This window comes from Macaca mulatta, chromosome 13, assembly GCF_049350105.2.
Source record: "Macaca mulatta isolate MMU2019108-1 chromosome 13, T2T-MMU8v2.0, whole genome shotgun sequence".
Lineage (NCBI taxonomy): Eukaryota > Metazoa > Chordata > Mammalia > Primates > Cercopithecidae > Macaca > Macaca mulatta.
Window position 1 is genome coordinate 69,256,824 of NC_133418.1, and position 24,148 is coordinate 69,280,971.

A 24,148-nucleotide genomic window follows, 5' to 3' on the forward strand; every position below is an offset into this window, starting at 1 on the left:
TAAAAATAATTTTTATTTGTAGTGTTTTCATCATTAATTTCAAATGTTCTCCTTGTAACATCATACAGGCTTTTCATATTTTATATGGGTTATATAATACTTGAGCTAATATTGTACTATAGTGGAATAGGTTTTTAAGTATTAACCCCTTTTTTGGTTGTTTATTTCGGTTACTTTTCTAAAGGTAACTCATAATCAGGAAAATGTGTTTGACCTGCAATGGATGGAAGTGACCGATATGTCGCAGGAGGACATAGAACCACTCTTGAAAAATATGGCATTGCATCTAAAAAGACTTATAGATGAGAGAGATGAACATTCAGAGGTTTGTAAATTTCTTTCAGTATATTGTGAAAGTCTGCTTTCCAAAAAAGAAAATAGTAGCTTTAGGCAGTTTTCAGAAACGATACTATTTCTTAGAGGCGGGTAATACAGGAGTGTCTTTTTTTGTGTGGAACACAGGAACCTGAAAGGATGTGTAAGAACCCCAAATTGCTAGTAAACAGATTGCAGTTAGGTTTTCTCTTCTTCTTTTCTTTTTTTTTTTTTTTTTCAGACGGAGTCTCGCTCTGTGCCCAGGCTGAAGTGCAGTGGTGCGATCTGGGCTCACTGCAAGCTCCGCCTCCCGGGCTCACGCCATTCTCCTGTCTCAGCCTCTCTGAGTAGCTGGGACTACAGGCGCCCACCACCACGCTCGGCTAATTTTTTGTATTTTTAGTAGAGACGGGGTTTCACTGTGGTCTCTATCTCCTGACCTCATGATCCGCCCGCCTTGGCCTCCCAAAGTGCTGGAATTACAAGCGTGAGCCGCCGCGCCCCGCCTCTCTTCTCCTTTTCTTTTAAATTAACATTATTCTTTTGTTCCTGTGTGTTTTTCAAGTCATCCCCACAGCTTTGGCAACAATACAAAAGTGTGAAACTGAAAATATAGTTGATGTAACTGGAAAAATCATTGCCGTGAAGCTTAAGAATTTGCTTAAGGCTAATTTCTTAGTTTTATTGCCACATTTTGAGGTTGGAAAAGTAAGTTTTAATAAAAGGAGAATAACAGGTGTTCTGAATAAAATGTCCCACAAAAGATCTCAAATGAGGTGTGATTTTTAAAAAGAGAATTATTTTAAGTCTGTTAAAACAGAACTTTGCTTTTTAAAAAGAGTAAAAGTGTACCAAGTTTTCTATCTGCAGTGTCTGAAAGCAGTTTATAATTTTAAAGAGTCTAGACTTTTAATGCATGTGATGGTGGGTAATATTTTCTTAATAGCAGAGCAAAGTACTCTGCCATTCTGCAGAATGTATAGCTTTTATCAGTTTCATTTACATGCGAGAGACAGTTTTGAGCTTATTTATAGAGAATTTGTATCAATACTCTTGAGACCAGTGAAAGACTACATAGAGAAAATTCCTAAACATTTTTTTCAGAATAAAACTTTCTTGTCTCTGTAGGGGTTAGTCAGTTCTGATGTGAATTTTCAATTTTTCTTCAGGCATTAAACAAAAAGAAAATATAGGAGATAAACATTTTAAAGCAACAATTAAATTTTTTAAAAAGCTAGGACATTGAGACCAAAGGAAGGAAAGAATAAATTGGAAAACATTCCTACTATGCATCAAATTTATCTTGAGATACTCAGATCATTTCATTTTCAATCAGATTATTTAGCTATATGCTATCATTTTTTAGTGTCTTTTTACTGATTTATGCATTTTCTAGAATATTTATTTGTATTTCAAGTTGTTAAAGGTATTGCAGTAAGGTATCCTCCAGTTTCTGAGGAATTATTTCTAGGAATCTGTACTTTGGTTTTATTTTATTTTATTTTTTAAATTTTTTTGAGATGGAGTCTGGCTCTGTCGCACAGGCTGGAGTGCAGTGACGCAATCTCAGCTCACTGCAACCTCCGCCTCCCAGGTTCAAGCAATTCTCCTGCCTAAGCCTCCCAAGTAGCTGGGGTTTCAGGCATGCACCACCATGCACGGCTAATTTTTGTATTTTCAGTAGAGACAGGGTTTTGCCATGTTGGCCAGGCTGGTCTCTAACTCCTGATCTCAGGTGATCCTCCTACCTCGGTCTTCCAAAGTGCTGGAATTACAGGTGTGAGCCACTGCACCCAGCCTGTACTTTGGTTTTATATGACTGATGGGTGCATATAAAATGTTAGATCTTGGGCTGGGCGTCTCAAAAAAAAAAAAAAAGTTTGATCCCATTTAAGTGAATTGATTAATGTGGGGTGAACAGAATACTTATCATTACATGACTCTGGTAAACTAAAAGGAATATGAAATACTGTATAGAATGATTGTTTGAAAAACCTTTTAAAATATGTTATCCTGCCAATTAAGCATTTTTGTTGAATTTGTTTTTCAAATAAGGAAGAAAAAGTCGTACTCTTCTGTCTCAGATACTTGGGAAGCAACTTGCTATCTGGGATAGGGTAGGCGAGAGATATCCAATCATCTGGGAAGTTTTTTTCCCTCAATTTGGGCTACCAGTAGACTAACTTGAAAAGGTCATTAAAAAAATTGTGAAAAATGTTAGACAAATGTAAAGGTAGTATGTAAATGTAACTCTGTGTCATATATTAGATTGAAACAAGTTCTTATTTAGAGTTTCCCTTTAACTTTTTATTTTGATTAGCTTTTGTTATAATTATTTCACTTCAGCCTAAAAAGTATATATTTGGTCACCCTTTTTAACATTTCTCTTTCGTATTCTTAATGCTATAGAAAAAGTATGTCTTCAGTCCTCTCCTTTTACTAAAAACCAAATAGGAGATTTTTAATGAATTTAAGACCTCTTTATTATCACTGTTTATTTTATGCTAGACTTTGTGCTGTAAGTTTAACACATACTGTTTTTTTAAATCTGCATGAAAACCCCATTTTGTAGGTAAAGATACTTGAGCCCCAAGTAGTTAAGTAATTTGCCAGATCTAACTCCACTGCCTGTGGTTAGAAACATAATACTGTAATACCTTTGCTTAAATCCATGATTGTACTGGGCACATCACTAATTTCTTTTCCTTAATAATGAGTTCTACAAGTAGAATTAATAGGTCACCTGTTTTTGTGTTTTGTTTTTTTTTTTTTGTCTTTAGCATTGATGTGTCTTTTTATGTTCATTCTTCACCATATATTAAGAAACAACTGGTTTTTGCAAGGTCTTGTGCTTGGGAGCAAAAAAATTGACAAACTATTTCAAAAAAGAACCAAAAATTGTTATAGTCTAATAAGGAAGTTATTTTATTAAAATAATTAACAATAATAAAATTGTGAAAGTGATAAGTACAAAAAATAATATATATCATTTTTATATATATTCTTGTAGCATATAGTATATATTCCTATATATATTCTTACATATATGCTACAGGAGTGGGAGGGTATATGAAATTAGTTATGCTTTAAAAACATTTGCCATCAGATTATTTTGTTTTGTTTGTTTTTGCATCAGACTATTTTGAAAATGTATGGGAAACCATGAGCTCAAGAAGTTACTGCTATTAGAGAAAAGTCAAAATATCTAAATAATCTTTAATGGAAAATACTCTGGGAACTCTTAACTTTTAAAATACCAGGTTTCTTTCTTTCTTTTTAATATTTTGTAATATGTAATTCATTGACTTTTGGAAGTTCTTGATAGATATCACCATTTCACCACCTACTAAGTTCACATGTAGTGTCTGTCTTCTATATTTTCTCCTGTTCTTAGTTTTGTGAATTGCTTAATTGAATATTTTTGAGCACCCATTTTTATGTAAAATACTATGCTAGATAAAATTAGAGATTGAGAGATACAAAGGAGGTGTAAGAAAGATTGCGTCTGGTTTATTGAGAAAACTACATTATTTGTAAGTACAAAATATGAGCTAGCATATAATTAAGTGCTAGTTTGTTTGTGTATGAGACAAATATTATATACTTACTACTATCTGTCAGCTTTGTTAGAGTCAGGAGATATTAGAAAGCAAGATTAAAGGTAATTGAGACAGTAAGAAAATATACAAATAAAAGTTGACTCCAAGTACATGCAGTCAACTATGAAAATTAATAACACTATTCACAGAGAGATAGGGAAGTTGGGATGAGCACGCTGATAGAGGGATAGAACTGAATAGTGTCATTGGACATAGGAACCATCCTTCAAAAAGTGCCAAGAAGGGAATATGATTTTTTTTTCCTGAGTAAAAGAAACTTGTATATCTTTGAAGAACACAGAGAAAAAAGCCAATAAGAAGAAAGAAATTGAAATGTTTAAGTAAGGAATATGTATTAGGAGCAAAAAAAATGCATAAGAAGAAAGGAGTTAATCCCAGGTGGTTTTGTTTCTTTGGCAAATTGGAGGAGAGGTCATTTATTGGAAGTAATGATAGCAGTTTGCAGTTGGAGGCTTAAGTAGAGAAAAGGTAATACATTTACAGAGTCATCATAGGGAAATTTGAGAGATCAGCAATATTTCAATAAAAGGATAGATGGGCAGTGGAAAGAGTTTAATTGAAAATGGATGGCAAGATCTGTAGTAGGACTGCGTAACTTCTTGTTTTTCTGCTAGAGCTTTATCATCTTGGAGTAAAAATAGAGAAAACTGATGGTGGGTCAGGAAGATAACAGTGTTAGAGTCAAACTTGAATTTGAATCTCTGCTATCTGTATTATTGGTTGGGTGACTTCGGTTAAGTTATTTAATCTATATGAACCTAAGTTTTCTCATGTCTAAAACTGGCATAATACCTCTATTGCAAATTGTAGTATTGGATGAGATCTTGTTGGAAAATCCCTCACAAGTTCTATAAATGTTAATTCCTTTTTCTTTTTCTGCAAAGAGTGAGTCAGTAACAGCACAGTAAGGATGACATTTAAGGGCCTAATTATAATTCCAGACTGAGTAGGAACTCTAAAGTAGCCAGGAATAATATTCTGGACTGAGTAAAAGCGGGGAGGAGTTGAGTGATTAAAGATTCAGGAGTAGGTATGGTGACATAGGAAAATGACAGTAAAGGAGGCATGCTACAATAGAAAAATTGCTTCCTTTGCTAGAGAAAACTATGTATTGAATAAGGAGTGGACATGAAATTAGTAGGGAGAAAAAGAAATGGAAAGTAACATTCTGAGATTCATCAACAGACATATGGAATCGGAAAGCAATAGTTACAGGCAGGAAGGTAAGACAGACCTTGATACAGGTGAAATGTATCCTGAGGATAAATAAATGAATTGTGGTAGATGTTGAGAAAAAAGAAAGTAATGATTCAGGGAAGGCAGATAAGACTTGGTGATGAAAAATAAAGCAAGGATGCTTATTTCATGATCCCAAGATGGTAACCCCACCATTCTTTCTGGAATAGTAGTACAGCTGAAATTTCTATATAAGACAGTTTATTTGCCTGAGAAGTTTGAAAGAAAACCTGAGAAATTGGTTTAGAGTAAGATAATTTACAGAGAACAAAAGGAAAATTAGGGGAATGGAGGAATAGGTACATATAGCCCTTAAAGTTTAGATTTAGGAAAATGAAAGGGAGGTTTGTGTCCCATGGAGGGGAAAGAGAGAGAGAGAGGAGGGGGGCAGAGAGGAGAGAAGAGGGGAGGGGAGGGGAGGGGAGAAGGAGGAAGGAAGGAAGGAAGGAAGGAAAGAAGGAAGGAAGGAAGGAATCTGTCTTTGAGATGGGAAGCAGAAGGAAGGAAGGAATCTGGAAGCGGAAGGAAGGAAGGAAGGAATCTATCTTTGAGATGGGAAGCAGATTGGGACTGCTATTAGAGAGATCAGAAGATGTGGAGTTAGGCTGGCCTGAAGTCATGGCATGTTAGCTAGCTGTGTGATTATGGAGAAATCAATCACTGTTCCTCAGTTACTTACTGCAGAGTAAAGAGATTAAGCTAAACCTTTGAGGTATTGTTAGGACCCTCCAAGAACCCTGTTCATAATTCAAGAGCAGTGCTGTCCAATTCTGCTGTGATGGCAAGATTGTATTTCTGGGCTGTCCAAGATTGTGTTTCTGGGCTGTCCCAGTGCATACAGTAATGGCTGTGTGCACTTGAAATGTGGCTAGTGTGACTAAGGAACTGAATTTTATTTTATTTTATATTTTTGAGACTCTCACTCTGTCACCCAGGCTGGAATGCAGTGAAGCAATCTTGGCTTATTGTAATCTCTTGCCTCAGCCTCCCGGGTAGCTGAGATTACAGGTGTGCACCACCATGCCCAGCTACTTTTTTTGTATTTTTAGTTCATATGGGATTTCACCATGTTGGTTAGGCTGGTCTTGAACTCCTGACCTCAAATGATCTGCTCTCCTTGGCCTCCCTAAGTGCTGGGATTATAGGTGTGAGCCACTGTGCCCGGCCCAGAACTGAATTTTTAACTTAAAAAATTTTTAATTAAATAGCCACCTATGCTACTGTCTATTATATTGGACAACATAGTGCCAGCCAAATCACTATTTCCTTTCTATGTCAGCAGGTCTTTTATGCCTTTCCACCATTGGCTGTCTAATCTAATCATTTTCATCATAATTGATTTCTTTTGTTAAAAAAACTAGGAAGGGAAAAAATAGCAAAGACATGGAATGAACCCAAATGCCCCTCAATGATAGACTGGATAAAGAAAGTGTGTTACATATAAACCATGGGATACTGTGCAGCCTTAAAAAGGAATGAGATCATGTCCTTTGCAGGGACATGGATGAAGCTTGACACCTTTATCCTCAGCAAACTAATGTAGGAACAGAAAAGCAAACACCACACGTTCTCACTTTTCAGTGGGAGCTGAACAATGAGAGCACATGGACACGGGGAGGTGAACAACACTCACTGGAGCCTGTCGGGGGAGGCCAGGTGGGGAAACATTAGAGAAAAGAGCTAATGCATGCTGGGCTTAATACCTAGGTGATGGGTTGTCAGGTGCAGCAGACTACTATGGCACACATTTACCTATGTAACAAATACGCATACCCTACCACATGTACCTCGGAACTTAAAAAAATAAAATAAAATAAAATAAATAAATAAATAAATAAATAAATAAATAAATAGGTATGAAAAGAAAAAAACTAGGAAGGGAAAAACATTATCTTCTTTAGTATCATTTACTAAGTAGCTCATGCATGAACTGTTGAATGGAACTTTTAAGAATGACAACTAAATATGATAGTTAAGATGTTTTTGACCAATGAATTGTTTTTGATATTGTAGTACAATTCTTAGACCTAGTGGATCTTGTTGATGTGTTTAGTTTGCTAATACGTAGAATACTGAAAGTGATTCTGTGTGTATTTCTAGACTATCATAGAACTCTCTGAAGAGCGAGATGGTCTTCATTCTCTACCCCATGCCTCTTCATCTGCACAGTCACCCTGTGGTTCTCCAGGCATGAAGCGAACAGAAAGTCGACAACATCTGTCGGTGGAACTGGCAGATGCTAAAGCCAAGATACGAAGGCTTAGGCAGGAATTGTAAGTTGCTGATTTTCAAGGTTCATTGAATTTATGTGGTCCCAAAGGTGACCTAAACAATATTTTTAAGTTTATGGAAATATTTCTAGCTTGTGTCAGTGTTTTCACAAGTATGTGTCAAAATGAGAAAAATAAGGAGGTTGGCATAAGGTTTTCCTATGTTAAATCTTACCAATTTAAAGGATACCTGTTATTCTGGATTTATGGCCTTTCTAGCTTTCTAGTGTTAATGTATTTTTTTATTAAAATAAGGTCCTCCTTTGGCAAATTGGAGCTCTTAAATTTTTGTCTTCCTTTCCTTGAAATCCAAATTACTAGGAACTACTGATGGAGACCAGTAAGTCTAACTCTTTTAAAATTAATGTTTTGCACCTATTCTCCCCCCCCAAAACTTAATGTTTTAAAAGACTGGGTTCTTGGCATTATACTATTACCAAAAGATAGTTTCGTGTATGTGTCTTGCATTGAAATGCCTCAGTCATGTACTTAGTAAAGGTAAATACAGTCATGTGCCACGTAACGACATTTTATTTAACAATGGGCCACGTATATGATGGTAGGTGGTCCTGTAAGACTACAATGGAGCTGAAAAATCCCTATCATCTAGTAATGCCTTGATGTGCCTGACCCTGTGTAGGCCTAGGCTAATGTGTGTCTTAGTTTTTAACAAAAAAGTTTAAAAGTAAAAGCAGAAAAGAAAAATGCTGATAGAATAAGGATATAGGCCAGGCGCGGTGGTTCACACCTGTAATCCCAGCACTTTGGGAGGCTGAGGTGGGCAGATTGCCTGAGGTCAGGAGTTCAGGACCAGTCTGGCCAACATGGTGAAACCCTGTCTCTACTAGAAAATACAAAAAAATTATCCGGGCATGGTGAGGTGCACCTGTAATCCCAGCTACTCGGGGGGCTGAGGCAGGGGAATTGCTTGAACCAGGAGGCTGCAGTGAGCCGAGATGATGACACTGCACTCCAGCCTGGGTGACAGAGCGAGACACTGTCTCAAAAAAAAAAAAAGAATAAGGATATAAAGAAAGAAAATATTTTTGTACAGTTGTACAATGTGTTTACATTTTAAACTAAACATTACTAAACATTATTATAAAAGAATTAAGTTTAAAAATTTTAAAGTTTATTAAAAACATGGCTGATGCTGTGGCTCATGCCTGTAATTCCAACACTTTGGGAGACCGAGGCAGGTGGATCACTTGAGGTCAGGAGTTCAAGACCAACCTGGCCAACATGGTGAAACCCTGTGTCTACTAAAAATACAAAAATTAGCCAGGCATGGTGGTAGGCACCTGTATGTAGTCCCAGTTACCTGGGAGGCTGAGGCAGGAGAATCGCTTGAACCCAGGAGGTGGAGGTTGAAGTGAGTTAAAAGCACACCACTGCACTCCAGCCTGGTGGACAGAGCGAGACTCTGTCTCAAAAAAAAAAAAAAAGTGTACCATTTTAAATATTTTATATCGTATTTTTACTGTACCTTTTCTATGTTCAGATATGTTTAAAAACACAAATACCATTATGTTATGGTTGCCTATGGTATTCAGTACTGTCACATGCTGTATAAGTTTGTAGTCTAGAAGCACTGGGCTATACCACATAGCCTAGGTGTATAGTAGGGTATTACCATCTAGATTTGTGTAAGTACTATACATGCTCGGTGATGTTTGCCCATTGATGAAATCACCTAACTCGTTAGAGTGTATTCCCATATTTAAACGATGCATGACTGCATTCAGATTTGGATAGTGCTGATGAAATTGTATTTTCTCAATTTTAAAAGACTATTACAGAAAACTAAGTATAAATGTTACATAGGCATTCCTTGGTGAACCACAAGTAAAAATGTGATCAGTCTCTGCTGGAGATTTGTTTTTATTTTGTACTTTTAAAAGAACAAAGGATTTTTGTTGTGGCGGCCGGTTTTTTTTTTTTTTTTTTGGTTTGGTTTCTTGGAATTTGAGCTTCAGAATATAGATTTTAAGTTTAAAACCACAATGTAGCAATTAAATTTATTTACTGATTATTTAAAGTAGTTAAAGAAAGTGACTGAATATGCAAGGTAGAAAAAATATTACAGTCCATAGGAAAATTTGAAAATAAAAAATAACAGCTTTCATTTGTGGATGTCTGCATTATTATGTATCTATTGAAATGAACACGCCCAGGATATTCTATAAACAGCTGCACCAGGAAAATTAGGGAAGAGATTGCTGTTATTAGTTTGACTGGCAGTTAATGGATAGTCTAAATAGTGAACACTAGTTTGTTCCATATAATTTAGCACAATTTCTCCTGTCTTTAGATAAAGCATGCAATTAGAACCGTAATGATGGCTGTGAATTCGTTTAAGGTTTTGCACTATGTTCGAATTTAATTTTTAAATAAAATTTACTTGTACGTAGAGTATATTAAAATTCCAAACAACTTGAGGAGATTGATGAAATTTGGTTTTCTAATACTGATTAGAAAATGTAAATGGATATTTTTAATGGGTAAATAAATGTGCCAGTATTGTAACAAGTTTTCTCAGTAACTAGCTTTTCAACAAATACCATCTAATATCTTCGTTGCCCTTTGAAAATGTGTTTCTTTATGGATTTCTTCTATTAAAAAGCAATAAATCTCATATTAGTTCTTTTTATTGGGACAAATCTCTACTAAAGTGAATGAAGTGCAGAAATCATGGTCGACAAAAACGGCAGGTTGCCTTATACCGAATGGAAACTATACAATAAGTAATTACAACCAGAAAGTGCAAATTAACAGCATACTCATTTATGGGGTAGTACATTATGATATAATTGCTTTTGATTTATAAACATATAGTGTAAAAGTATAATTTGTGATATGGGTAAAAGAAGTAATTTTTTTATTTAAAATAGTAATTTCACTTTTATGCAGTAGTTAATACTACCAAAGAGTCCCTTTAAGTCTGCCTCCATAAATCCCATGTTTTGAAAGAATGTTTCTAATATTAACTATTTGTTATTTTTCAAAAAAATAAAAGCCTTATTGAGATATAATTCGCAGGTCAGAAAATTAATCCTTTTAAAGTGAACAATTCAGTGGTTTTAGTCTATTCAAAGAGTTGTGCAGTCATCACACAGCAATTTCTTGTGTTTTTTTTTTGTTTTGTTTTTGTTGTTATTTGAGATGGAGTCTCGCTCTGTTACCCAGGCTGGAGTGCAATGGCGTGATCTTGGCTCACTGCAGCCTCTGCCTCTTGGGTTCAAGCAATTCTGCCTCAGCCTCCTGGGTAGCCGGGATTTACAGGTGTGCACCACCACACCTGGCTAATTTTTTTACTTTTAGTGGAGATGGGGTTTCACTATGTTAGTTAGGCTGGTCTTGAGCTCCTGACCTTGTGATTCACTGCCTCAGCCTCCCAAAGTGCTGGGATTACAGGCATGAGCCACTGCGCCAGCCCACACACCAATTTCACGACGTTTTCATCACTGCAAAAAGAAACCCCATGTTTAGTAACTGTCACTATCCATCCCCCTTTGCTGTCAGCTCCTGGCAATCACTAATCTACTTTCTGTTTTCATGAATTTGCCTATTCTGGACATTTTATTGTATAAACGAAATCATACAGTACGTGCCTTTTGTGACTGGCGTCATTTACTTAGCATAATGTTTTCCAGGTTCATCCATGTTGTAGCATGTATCAATACTTTATTATTTTTAGAGTTGAATAATATTCCACTGAATGGATATACCACATTTTGATTAACCGTTTTTTGGTTGATGGGCATTTGAATCCAGTTTTTGGCTATTATGAATAATGCTGCTATAAACATTCAGGTGCATATTTTTGTGTAGACATCTGTTTTGAATTCTGTGTGTTAACATACATAAGGAATGGCCAACATTCAACATTGTGAACATAATTAATGCCACTGAATTATATGTTTAAAATGGTTAAAATGAGGCAGGGCATGGTGGCTTACGCCTGTAATTCCAGCACTTTGGGAGGCTGAGGCAAGAGGATTGCTTGAGCTCAGGAGTTTGAGACCAGCCTGGGCAACACAGGGAGACCTGTCTCTGCAAATAATTTTTTAAAATTAGGAGTGTGGTGGCACGTGCCTGTGGTCCCAGCTACGTGGGAGCTTGAGGCAGGAGGATCACCTGAACCGGAGGTCAAGGCTGCAGTGTGGTGGCACGTGCCTGTGGTCCCACCTATGTGGGAGCTTGAGGCAGGAGGATCACCTGAACCAGGAGGTCAAGGCTGCAGTGAGCTGGGATTGCACCACTGCACTCCAGCCTGGGTAGCAGAGTGAGACCTTGTCTCAAAGGGGGAAAAAAAAAAACTTGAAAAAATTCTGAATACTTCTGGGTCCAAAGCAGTTCAGATAAGGGATACTTAACCTGTTTCAAATGCCTTTTAACTTGTAATGCACTTTTAGAAATCTGTCCCAAAAGCCAGGCACAGCAGTGCGCGCTTGTAGTCCCAGTTACTTAGCAGGCTGGGTGGAATTCTTGGGCCCAAGAGTTCAAAGCAAGGCTGGGCAACATAGTGACACCCTGTCTCTTAAAAAACAAAAGAAGAAGAAAACTGTCCCGAAATACACAGGATTTTATATATAGTAATGAGCTTATTTACTAAAAGATTATATAGTACAGTGAAAAATGGAATCCATTTAATATGGTATGGTTTCTCTAGCAAAGGGAATATTTTTCTACCGTTAAAAATTATGGTTTTGGGCTGGGCACCATGGCTCATGCCTGTAATCCCAGTGCTGTGGGAGGCTGAGGCAGGAAGATTGCTTGAGGCCAGCAGCTCAAGACCACCCTGGACAACAGAGTGAGACCTCATCTCTACAAAAAATTAGCCAGAAGTGGTGGCACATGCCTATAGTCCCAGCTATTCCAGATGCTGAGGCAGGAGAATCACTTGAGTCCAGGAGTTCAGGGTTGCAGTGAGCTGTGATCATGCCACTGCACTCCAGCTTGGGCATCAGAGTGAAATCTTGTCTCTTAAAATATATAAGTATATATATTTTTAATAATATATTTTAAATAATATAAACATTATATTTTATAATATGTGTTAATATATAATGGTTTTGAAAAATGTAAGGGCATGAGGAGATTAGAACAATAAATTGTTTTATACAGTGAACATTTACTTTATTATTAAAGAACAGAGGGTAGAAAAGTAGAGATAGTAGTGGAGGCTTATTTTAAGGAGCTTGATTGTGAAGGAGAGAGAGAAAATGGAGATTAGAAGTAAAGCAATTCTAAGAGAAAAACTAATAGAAGAAATTCGAGGATGTTTATAGGCTGAAACCAATAGAGAAGTAAAGATTTTAGTATCTTACGGCAATTGGAAGTAATAATTTCCTTTCAGCCACTGTAAATGTTGAAAATAGTTGGAGACCCTTATAAGTCTCAGACACAGGTAGAACTGCCTTGCATAAAAATTCTTAGCTTAGGCCGGGCGCAGTGGCGCATGCCTGTAATCCCAGCACTTTGGGAGTCCACGGCAGGTAGCACCTGAGGTCAGGAGTTCGAGACCAGCCTGAGTAACATGGTGAAACCCCGTCTCTACTAAAAATAAAAAAAATTAGCCTGCATAGTGGCGGGCGCCTGTAATCCCAGCTACTGAGGCAGGAGAATTGCTGGAACCTGGGAGGCAGAGGTTGCAGTGAGTCAAGTTCCTGCCATTGCACTCCAGCCTGGGCGACAGAGCAAGACTCTGTCTCAAAAAAAATTCTTAGCTTAACTGTCTGTAACTGCAGAGAGTGAGGAAGAGAGAAAGAAGAGTGGAAATGGAAGGGGTGGAGGGCAGGAAAGATGAAAAGAGAGGAAGAGAAAAACTGTATTACATACTATGAGAACATCAGCCATTGAGGTTAGCCTTTGGAAAAAGGGAAGAGGTTTGATTAATGGCATCTAATTGTATAAATTCCTAATACCTATCTTTTTTTCTCTTCTAGATTAGGGTTATGGCTAATACTATGTTCAACTAGTTATTTAGTACTGATAATACATTTATATTAATGCAGATGATGATCACAGTTTTCAAAAATAATATGCTTAATGAATGTATTTTTGCATTTAAGGGAGGAAAAGACTGAACAGTTGTTGGATTGTAAACAAGAACTTGAGCAAATGGAAATAGAACTCAAAAGGCTGCAACAAGAGGTTGGTACCTGGAATATCTATTATTTAGGACCACCAAGTAATTGGAAATTGATTTTCTTCATTGTAATTTATAACCTTTCCTTCAATGCTTATATAAATAAATGAGGTTACTGAGGCTTCCAGAGATTGGATGATTTTTTCAGAGTCTCTCTCTTCAAAAATGCCAGAGCCAAACTTTCTTCCATGTTAATGCTGTTCAAACTCTGCTAAGATTCAAAAGAGCTACTTAGGACTGGGGTAGTTCCAGATTTTTCTTTTTGATGTGTTTGGTTTCTGTGGCCTTGGAAGCTAGAACACCTCTACTGTAAACTATGCTCTTTATGTGTATCTCTCTGTGTCTCTGCTGCCTGATAGTGTTTTATACGAATTTATATATGACAGAATGCTTTTTGATTTTTTTCACTCTTTTCCTATTAAATAAGATTTTAAAAATTTTAAAAGTATCTTTATTTTACAGCAGCTTCTTCTTTTTTCACCTTAAACCAAGAGTAATTAATAGCTCACTTTTACAGTCACTCTAATGTTTCATTTTTATTTGAGATTAGTGTGTGAGCTCTTTAATCCATAAGTGCTAAGGATTAGGATAAGGCTGGATAGTTGTTTTTTTCCCTTAACTTCCCCATACCTGCCATTTTAGATGCAGGGAATACTGTAATTGCCGGATCATAAACTGGGACCTTCATAGATAAATGAGACTAGTCTTCATAGTCTTTATTTCTAGACATGCTGTGGCTGCTTTTCTACTTGTTGGCAGCAGGGTTTTTTTTTTTTTTTTTTTTTTTTTTAATGTATGTTGGTTCTCTCTAAAGCAGTAGTTTTCAGTCTTTTTGGTCTCAAGCCTCCTCACCACTCTTAAAAATTAATGAGGATTGGTTGAATATGGATTATATCTATTGGTATTTATCATATTAAAAACTAAAACTATGAATTTTTAAAAACTTAAGTCTGGGCAAGTGCAGTGGCACACGCCTGTAATCCCAGCACTTTGGGAGGCTGAGGCAGGTGGATCAAGAGGTCAGGAGTTCAAGACCAGCCTGGCCAACATAGTGAAACCCTGTCTCTACTAAAAATACAAAAAATTAGCCAGGCGTGTTTGTGGGCACCTGTAATCCCAGCTACTCAGTAGACTGCGGCAGGAGAATTGCTTGAACCCAGGAGGTGGAGGTTGCAGTGAGCCAAGATTGCGCCATTGCACTCCAGCCCAGGCAACAGTGCGAGACTCCGTCTCAGAAAAAAAAAAAAAATTAAGTCACTTGGGTTGGGTGCAGTGGCTCATGCCCATAATTGTAGCACTTTGGGAGGCCAAGGCAGGTAGGTTGCTTGAGCCCAGGAGTTAAAGACCAGCCAGGGCAACATGACAAAACCTCATCGCTGCAAAAAAAAAGAAAAAATTAGCTGCACGTAGTTGGGCACACGCTGGTAGTCCTAGCTACTTGGGAGACTGAGGTGGGAAGATCACTTGAGCCTGGGAGGTCGAGGCTGCAGTGAGCTGTGAATATGCCAGTGATCAGCCTGGGTAACCGAGTGAGACGCTGTCTCAAAAAAAAAAAAAAAAAAAAAAAAAATCATTAAAAAAATGCCCCATTTCATGTTAGACTCCAACTGGGCATGGTGGCTCATACCTGTAATCCCAGCACTTTGGAAGGCCAAGGCAGGCAGATCACTTGAGGCCAGGAATTCAAGACCAGCCTGGGCAACATGGCAAAACCCTGTCTCTACTGAAAATACAAAAATTAAGTGAGTGTGGTGGTGCACACCTATAATCCCAGCTACTTGGGAGACAGGCACAAGAATCTCTTGAACCTGGGAGGTGGAGGTGGCAGTGAGTTGAGATGGTGTCACTGCTGCACTCCAGCCTGGGTGACAGAGTGAGACTCTGTCTCAAAAAAAAAAAAAATAGGTAGATGAATACATAGGTATTTTAATGAAATAACCATTATTTTCCAAAACAAAGAATAATGAAAAGAATGATACTATTTTACATTTTTGCAGATCTCTTTAATACCTTGCTTAATAGATGACTACTACTAGATTCTCATAGCTGTTTCTGCATTTAGTCTGTTAAGATGTCACACACCATGTAGCCTCTGGAAAACTTTACTGTGCCCTCATGAGAGAATGAAAATGAAAAAGACAAATAATGTTTTAGTGTTATTATGAAAATAGTTTTGACCTTCTGAACTCCCTGAAAAGGTTTCAGGGCCCACAGAAGACCCTGGATTATACTTTAAGAACTACTATCCTAAAAGATTACAATAAGGCTTTTAAAAGGTTGGATTTTAATATTTGTCTCAAATGATATTAATATATGCACTAATGATTTTACTTGGAAGCTTTAAAAAAATGTCAGCAAGATTTTGGTATGTCACAACATATCTATAGAAACTTCTATACAGTAATTAATGATTTATTTTAGTAATATTGTTTGCCTTTTCTGTATTTTTACCATCTTTTATTTTAAAATTAACTTTTTCACCATAAATTAATTGCAAATGGTTGTGTTACATGGATGTTAACTTATTTTAAAATATCCTGAATATTGTTTACATTCCTGACAGAGAACATATTTTAAAAATATGAGCATAAATGTGTATATATATATATGTTTAAAATACTTCGTTTTTTTAAAAAAGGCTTTAAAAAATTTTAGTAATGTATCCAAGATAATGAAAAAAAAAGTTTATATCTCCCCATTAAAAAAAAAATTAGATATAATTTACATACCATAAAATTCACCTTTTTAAAGTATGTAATTCATTGATTTTTAAAGTAAATTTATTAGCCAAGTGCAGTGTCTCACGCCTGTAATCCCAGCACTTTGGGAGGCTGCGGTGAGTGGATCACCCGAGGTCAGGAGTTTTGAGACCAGCCTGGCCAACATAACGAAACTCCATCTCTACTAAAAATACAAAAATTAGCCGGGCATGGCGGTGGGAACTTGTAATCCCAGCTACTTGGGAAGCTGAGGGAGAAGAAGCGCTTGAACCTGGGAGACGGAGGTTGCCGTGAGCTGAGATCACACCATTGCACTCCAGCCTGGGCAACAAGAGTGAAACTCTGTCTCAGTAAATAAATAAATGTATCAAATTGTGCAACAAAGAATAACAAGTTGATAACGGAAAATAATAATTAAAATATATTTTAAAATTTTTATTTAGAACATGAATTTGCTTTCGGATGCTCGCTCTGCCAGAATGTACCGAGATGAATTAGATGCACTTCGAGAGAAAGCAATCAGAGTTGATAAGCTTGAAAGTGAAGTCAGCAGATATAAAGAGAGACTACATGATATTGAATTTTATAAGGCAAGAGTTGAGGTATGTTGCATAATTAACCATGATTTTTTTTTCTGTGTTAGAATTTTAACATATTTAAAATGCAGTTAATAAACATGAGAAACTCTTGAAATGGTGAACAAACAGTAAATACATTTGGGTATGTTTATTTTATGATAGATTAGCATATTGCTTTTAGTTAGACTTCTACAAAAGGGACCTGTGGATATTACTAGTTTAATTGAACTCTTTGGGGCTCTTCTTTTATTCCTTTTCTTAGCATCATATATAGAGCAGACCTTTGAAGTCCTTCTTATAGTCAAAATATTTATTTCTATTAATTTTAAACTTTTTCCCAAAAGTGAAAGCAAAACATATTTCAGATTGCTTCTTAATTGAGATCACTAAATTAAGATTAATGAAGCCTCTATATATGCAAACAAATGAAAAAATTTTTTTCTAACTTGATAGTTACAGTTCAGTGTTACGTGAAGTTGAGTTTGACAAGAATTTGACAAGTCAGGCTGGGCACAGTGGCTCATGTCTGTAATCGCAGCACTTGGGAGGCCAAGGAGGGCAGATCACCTGAGGTCAGGGGTTCGAGACCAGCCTGACCAACATGTCAAAACCCCGTCTCAACTAAAAATAAAAAAATTAGCCGGGCATGGTGGCACATGCCTGTAAGCCCAGCTACTCAGGAGGCTGAGGCAGGAGAATCGCTTGAACCCAGGAGGTGGAGGTTACAGTGAGTCGAGATCACGCCACTACACTCCAGCCTGGGTGACAGAGTGAGACTCTGTCTCAAACAAAACAAAAAAAAAGACTTTGACAGGTCTTGTGTCTTTTTCTTCTTTCTCAGCTAATTTCCTCATTATCTGTAAACAGGAGATTTTGGTCAATTTCAGTAGTAGGATAAGAAGGAGAGAGTATACAAAATCAAGAAATGAAAATGTAAGAGAAAGTGGTTAGAACATTTTAACTTGAAGGTTACCAGTAAGTAGACCCAATAGGACTGTAGAGATAAAGTACATATTAATTATTTGTCAGTTATTTAAAGGCGTGTGTATGCATGACACTGTTAAGGGATTCTCATGAATATCACTGTCTTAGTATACTTTTTCTAGACTTTAGTTTAGAAACCATAGGTATATAACTTAGCAAGATAGAATTATGAACTCTTTTATCTGCAAAACATATGCAGGGACTTTTAAGGATTTCCTCAAGGTATATTTATGTAAAATATTTATTAATAGAGCCTTGGTTTATGATTTATGTGAGTTCTGATTCAAGTCTTGGTATTTTACTGCAAAAACCTCAAGCCCTTCACTTCCAAGTTATAGCCCAAAGTACAGAGAAATATTTAAATCTATTTCAGTCAATACATTAAGCCTGGATTCCATGGAGAGTTGTATCTTAAATATCTGGAAGACTACTTCTACTTAGTTAATTCCTTATCTTTGTGACTGAGGAAGTTAAATATGCCCCGACAATTTAATGTGAAGTTACAGTAGTATTACATATCTTAAGTACTGAGTGTTTTGTTTGCATTCTGGGGTAAAAAGCCAAGAAAACATTAATTGTATTTCTATTAGTAGGTTTACTCATGCATAGAACTGTTGATAAAGATGGCTTAATGTTTTGTGATAATCTTTATGTTCCATAACTTTAAAAAATTAACAGATATTAACACATTTGTGATAAATGTTTATAGGAGTTAAAAGAAGACAATCAAGTTTTATTAGAAACAAAAACCATGTTGGAAGACCAACTAGAAGGAACTCGTGCTCGTTCTGATAAATTACATGAATTAGAAAAAGAGAACTTACAACTAAAAGCTAAACTTCATGATATGGAAATGGTAAGTTTTAAGAGATAGATCAGTTACATGGCCTCTAAGGAAAACTTTTCAAGATTCGACTGATTTCCTTGTATTGGCAAGGATGGCTAGTGTCCTTGAGGCTTTAACAGAGAAGAGAGAGCTAAATAAGTTAGATGCCTCCAACTTTATATAAATATAAAAGTAGTAGAAATTTCTGCTTTTGTTACAGAAGCATGTTACTTACTAATTTTGTCTTCAACCTTTCAATACCACAATAAATAAGCTATTGTGTAAACATGTCTTTAAAAATACAGAAATCTGTTTGCTAAAATTTAGCGTTGGTTCATAATTCTTTTGTTAGATCACCAAAACAGTATGTTGACTATGAAGAAGAATTTTCATTGTGTCCCCAAAGATCAGCTTAAAAGGATGTCAGACACTTAATCAGTATAATTGCCAGTGATAATTGTAAGTGCCTTCAAAACTGAACAATTTAAGGAACTCATGATTATGACTAAGTTTCTGATAAATAAAAGTTGAGTAATAAAGTTTTTGCTTGAAATTGTACTGTTTCTTAGCCTTTTTTCTCTCCCTAATCCTTGCCAATAAAAAAGGAACGAGATATGGATAGAAAAAAGATTGAAGAATTAATGGAAGAAAATATGACTTTGGAAATGGCACAGAAACAAAGTATGGATGAATCATTACATCTTGGCTGGGAGCTGGAACAGATATCCAGAACTAGTGAACTTTCCGAAGGTATTCTCAATTTTTTAAAAATTTAAATAGATAATTGAATCATGAAGTTGTATTTATGTTTACTTTCAGTTCTTTATTTTCTGCAGTGGGAGATATCTCAGAAGACTACCTGTCTCCATAGATATGATTTCACACAGTAATACATTGTTTGCATTTTCTTGGGTCTGGTCCCTAGCTTTGCATGTCTTACAACTGAATTTTATGAATGCAATAACAGATTTGATTGGTTTCTTATCCACTATTTCATGTTAGTATCCTAAGAGGCTGCAATACCAGTATATTAATTTATTTTAAGAAATATGGTCATCTAGTAAATAGAATAGAAAAGTCATATTAGTGGTCAGCATGTTCTTTGACTTTAGGTAAACCCAAATAGGGAGTCAAAGCATAATGGGCAAATTTTCAGGTGAATATATAGTTAGAATTAGTTAATTTAAGGATCTTCATGACTACTTGTAATATGTATAGTCTCCATTATAAGATAATACCTGCCAACCAGCCCAGCCTAGTTATACCATGGACCTAATGAAAGATTCCCCCAGGTAAATTTTTAACTTTTGGCTCTTTTTTCCTGGGCTTCACATTGACTTGTCCTCTTTCTCAAAGCTGGGCGTAATTTTATACAGTTGTTTGGATTATAGCTTTGGATGTGCAATATGAATTTTTGAAATTACAAAAAAATTCACCAGTTAGGTCACATTTATTCAAATTAGACTAGTTTCAAAACTCGTCAGTTTTGCCCAGTGTTAGATTGTTCTACTTGCGTTTCTTCAGCAAATACTTACTAAGCACCTATCGTGTGTAAAATACTATGCCAGACACCGAGGATGTACTGTTGAGGTAGACATAAACTCTTGAGATTTTATAATGTGGTGCTTACAGAATAATTACCTCTATAGATGATTCCACCTATTGATTACCAATTAGGTTCTTCCTATTTTACACTTGAGAATCGAATACCAAATTCTGGGGCCCCATGTACCGACTATAGAGTAAGTGATGATATTCAATCATTGAACCTATGTTACTTAAAATATTTGTGAAACTTTAAAAATTATATTCCTTGTGAATTGAGTTACAAAGAAAGCAATTCAGACTTAAATATTTTCTACTAAAGGTAGTTAGAATTACTCTGTTAATTAAGAATTACTACTCTGTTAGTCTAGACTTCTGAGGATTAAATTGTTGGTATTTGTGAGGCCCTTAAATAGTGCCTGGTAAATAGTAAGCATTCAAGTATTAAATATCATTATTATTCTGTCACTGTTGTTTTGTAATTGATCTTAGCTGGGGTTGTAGAACTGAATATTTGCTTTACTATGGTGTAGTTTTTATTTTTTAAATTATACAAGGGACTTTCTAGAAAATTTACAGAATTTCAGAAAATTTGCTTCAGAACTTTTCTATCTTATTTTCTAACCCATGTGTCTTAGGAAAGTTAAAAGTATCTTAGAAGTTTTTTAAACGCCAGTGTGTTTAATAATCACCTAGTATAAAAGTTTGCAGTAGTTGTGCTTTCAAGTTTCTATGGAATAGGTGGGAATGTAAACTGGTTCGGCCATTCTGGAAAACAGTGTGCAGGTTCCTCAAAAAATTAAAAATAGAACTCTCATAGCATTCAGCAGTTTTGCTCCTGGGTGTATATCTAAAGGATATTAAATCAGTATATCAAAGAGATATCTGTATTCCCATGCTTGTTGCAGCATTATTCACAAATGTCAAGATATGGAATCAATCTGTGTCAATGAAATGATGGATAAAGAAAACGTGTTTTATATACATAATGGAATATTAGTCATAAAAAGAATGAAATTCTGGCCAGGTGCAGTGTCTCACACCTGTAATCCCAGCACTTTGGTAGGCTGAGGTAGATGAATCACGAGGTCAGGAGTTCAAGACCAGCCTGACCAATATGGTGAAACCCCGTCTCTACTAAAAATACAAAAATTAGCCAGGCATGGTGGTGTGCACCTGTAATCCCAGCTACTTGGGAGGCTGAGGCAGGAGAACCTCTTGAATCTGGGAGGCAGAGGTTGCAGTGAGCTGAGATCATCCTATTGCACTCCAGCCTAGGTGACACAGTGAGACTCTGTCCCAGGAAGAAAAAAAGGGGGGGTGCCGGGTGTGGTGGCTCATGGCTGTAATCCCGGCACTTCTGGGAGGCCGAGGCAGGCAGTTCCCGAGGTCAAGAGATCAAGACCATCCTGGCCAACACGGTGAAACCCTGTCTCTACTTAAAATATCAAAAAAAAAAAAAATTAACTGAGTATGGTGGCGCACACCTGTAATCCCAGCTACTTGGGAGGCGGAGGCAGGAAAATCACTTGAACCCAAGAGGCGGAGGTTGCAGTGAGCCAAGATTGTGCCACTGCATTCCAGCCTGGCGACACAGTGAGACTCTGTCTCAAAAAAAAAAAAAAAAAAAAAAATGTTTGGCCGGGCATGGTGGCTCACGCCTGTAATCCCAGCACTTTGGGAGGCTGAGATGGTAGATCACCTGAGACCGGAGTTTGAGACCAGCCTGGCCAATGTGGTGAAACCCCATCTCTATTAAAAATACAAAAATTAGCCAAGCGTTCTGGCAGGTTCCTGTAATCCCAGCTACTCGGGAAGCTGAGGAAGGAGAATCTCTTCAACTTGGGAGGTGGGGTTGCAGTGAGCCACTATCACGCCACTGCACTCCAGCCTGGGTGACAGAGCGAGACTCCGTCTCAAAAAAAAAAAAAAAAAAAAAATCTGTCATTTGCAACAATATGGATGAACTTGAAGGGCATTATGTTAAGTGACATAAGCTAGGTACAGAAAGACAATAGTGCATGATCTCATTTATATGTGGTATCAAAAAAATTCAAACTCATAGAAACAGAGTAAAATGGTTGTTAGCAGAGGCTGAGGGGTTGAGGGTATAGGGAAGATGTTAGTCAAAGGACACAAGATTTCACTTAGATGGGAATAATTTCAAGAGATCTATTGTTTATCATGGTGACTATTTAAAAACACCTAATCCAGGTAGATTAACAGTAATGCTACTCTTGGGGAATATTATATATTTAAACTCTATACTGTGTTTTAATAGATATCTTAAGACAGAATCAGATTTATAAAGGGATAATGAATGGAAGTGGATTAAAGATTTTAAAATAATTTCAGCATGCTCAGAATATTCATTTTGAACTTTTAGCCAAAATAAGTAGTATTGTATTTTCAAAATTCGTTTAATCCTTCATTAGTTGCTACTTAGAATAATGTATCCTGTAAGTTTATAGTTAAATTTAAATAATCTTTTAATTTAAAAAAAGACTTGGGCAACTAATGGAATGTTAAAAGTCAGTAACTATTCAGTATACCAGCTTTCAGTGAAAGATTAACAACATGATGACTAGAAAAGCTGGAAATAAAAATTGAGGTTTTCCTTACTTAAATATGGAGGTTATTTACTTACCTAATTTTGAAGAGATTTTATACATGGTGGGGGATATGTTGGATGTGCATGTGTTTCTTTGGTTTTTATGAAGAAGAATTTGAAACATACACAAAAGCATACACTGGAAATTCCCTCCAGTGCCTTTATTCATTTCCTTTCTTGAAATAGTAGGTCTCATCTTTCATTTGTAAATCCTAATGTTCTTGTATCAGCAAAATATTTAATGGGTCTGCTTGAACGCCAGTTTCTTCAATCTAAATTTTATGCTTTTTTTCACTAGAATGCTGTGGATGCATTAAAAGTTAAAGATTCATCTCTTGGCTGGGTGCAGCAGCTCATGCCTGTAATCCCAGCACTTTGGGAGGCTAAGGCAGGAGGATTGCTTGAGCTCAGGAGTCCCAGACCAGCCTAAGTAACAAGAGACCCAGTCTTTACTAAAAAATAAAAAAATTAACTGGCTGTACCTGTAGTCCCAGCCGCTTGGGAGACTGAACTGGGAGGATCCCTTCAGACCAGGAGTTTGAGGCTGCAGTGAGCTAGGAACGCATCACTGCACTCCAGCCTGGATGACAGAGAGAGATCCCATCTCTTTAAAAAAAGAAAAAAAGAAAAGGAGAAAAAGATTTACCTCTCTTATCATGTTTATCTTATATAACCTCATTGAATTTTTAATAAAGTTAAGGATCAAATGATGCAATGCATATATACTGAACTTTTTAAATAGTAAAGAGTAAACATAGTAAAAATGGTAAAGAGTAAATACAATGGTGTATTTTTCAATATTATAGCACCACAGAAATCCCTGGGCCATGAGGTGAATGAGTTGACATCAAGTAGATTATTGAAGTTAGAGATGGAAAATCAAAGTTTGACAAAAACTGTAGAAGAGCTTCGGACTACTGTGGATTCTGTAGAAGGCAATGCTTCCAAAATCCTGAAAATTGAAAAAGAAAATCAAAGACTCAGTAAAAAGGTAAATTAAAATGTAATGTTTATTTTAATGTTAAAAAATACTTGTAAAAGTGTAAATAAATGGCACATTTATTTTCCACTTTTTAAATGCCCCCTCACTGTTATTTTAACTTGTTATGAAATTTTTCAAATATACACAAATATGGTGTAAATGAATCCTATACTCATTATTCAGCTTCAACAATTAAGAACTTACTAGCTGATCTTGGCCAGGTGTGGTGGCTCACACCTGTAATCCCAGCACTTTGGGAGGCCAAGGCGGACGGATCACCTGAGGTCGGGAGTTTGAGACCAGCCTAGCC

The 24,148-nt window shown here is 36.4% G+C and overlaps 1 protein-coding gene across 17 annotated transcripts in view; it reads left to right on the forward strand.

Annotated features, from left to right (window-relative positions):
* CCDC88A (coiled-coil domain containing 88A) overlaps positions 1-24,148 on the forward strand; it is a 130,421-nt gene that overhangs the window by 53,749 nt on the left and 52,524 nt on the right. For all 17 annotated transcript variants that reach the window (XM_015112381.3, XM_015112382.3, XM_015112389.3 and 14 more), the window contains exons 7-13: positions 185-325; positions 7,272-7,444; positions 13,516-13,597; positions 16,756-16,914; positions 18,584-18,730; positions 19,306-19,450; positions 23,663-23,847. In XM_015112381.3, coding sequence (XP_014967867.1) covers positions 185-325; positions 7,272-7,444; positions 13,516-13,597; positions 16,756-16,914; positions 18,584-18,730; positions 19,306-19,450; positions 23,663-23,847 — 1,032 coding nt within the window. The remainder of the gene's footprint in view (positions 1-184; positions 326-7,271; positions 7,445-13,515; positions 13,598-16,755; positions 16,915-18,583; positions 18,731-19,305; positions 19,451-23,662; positions 23,848-24,148) is intronic.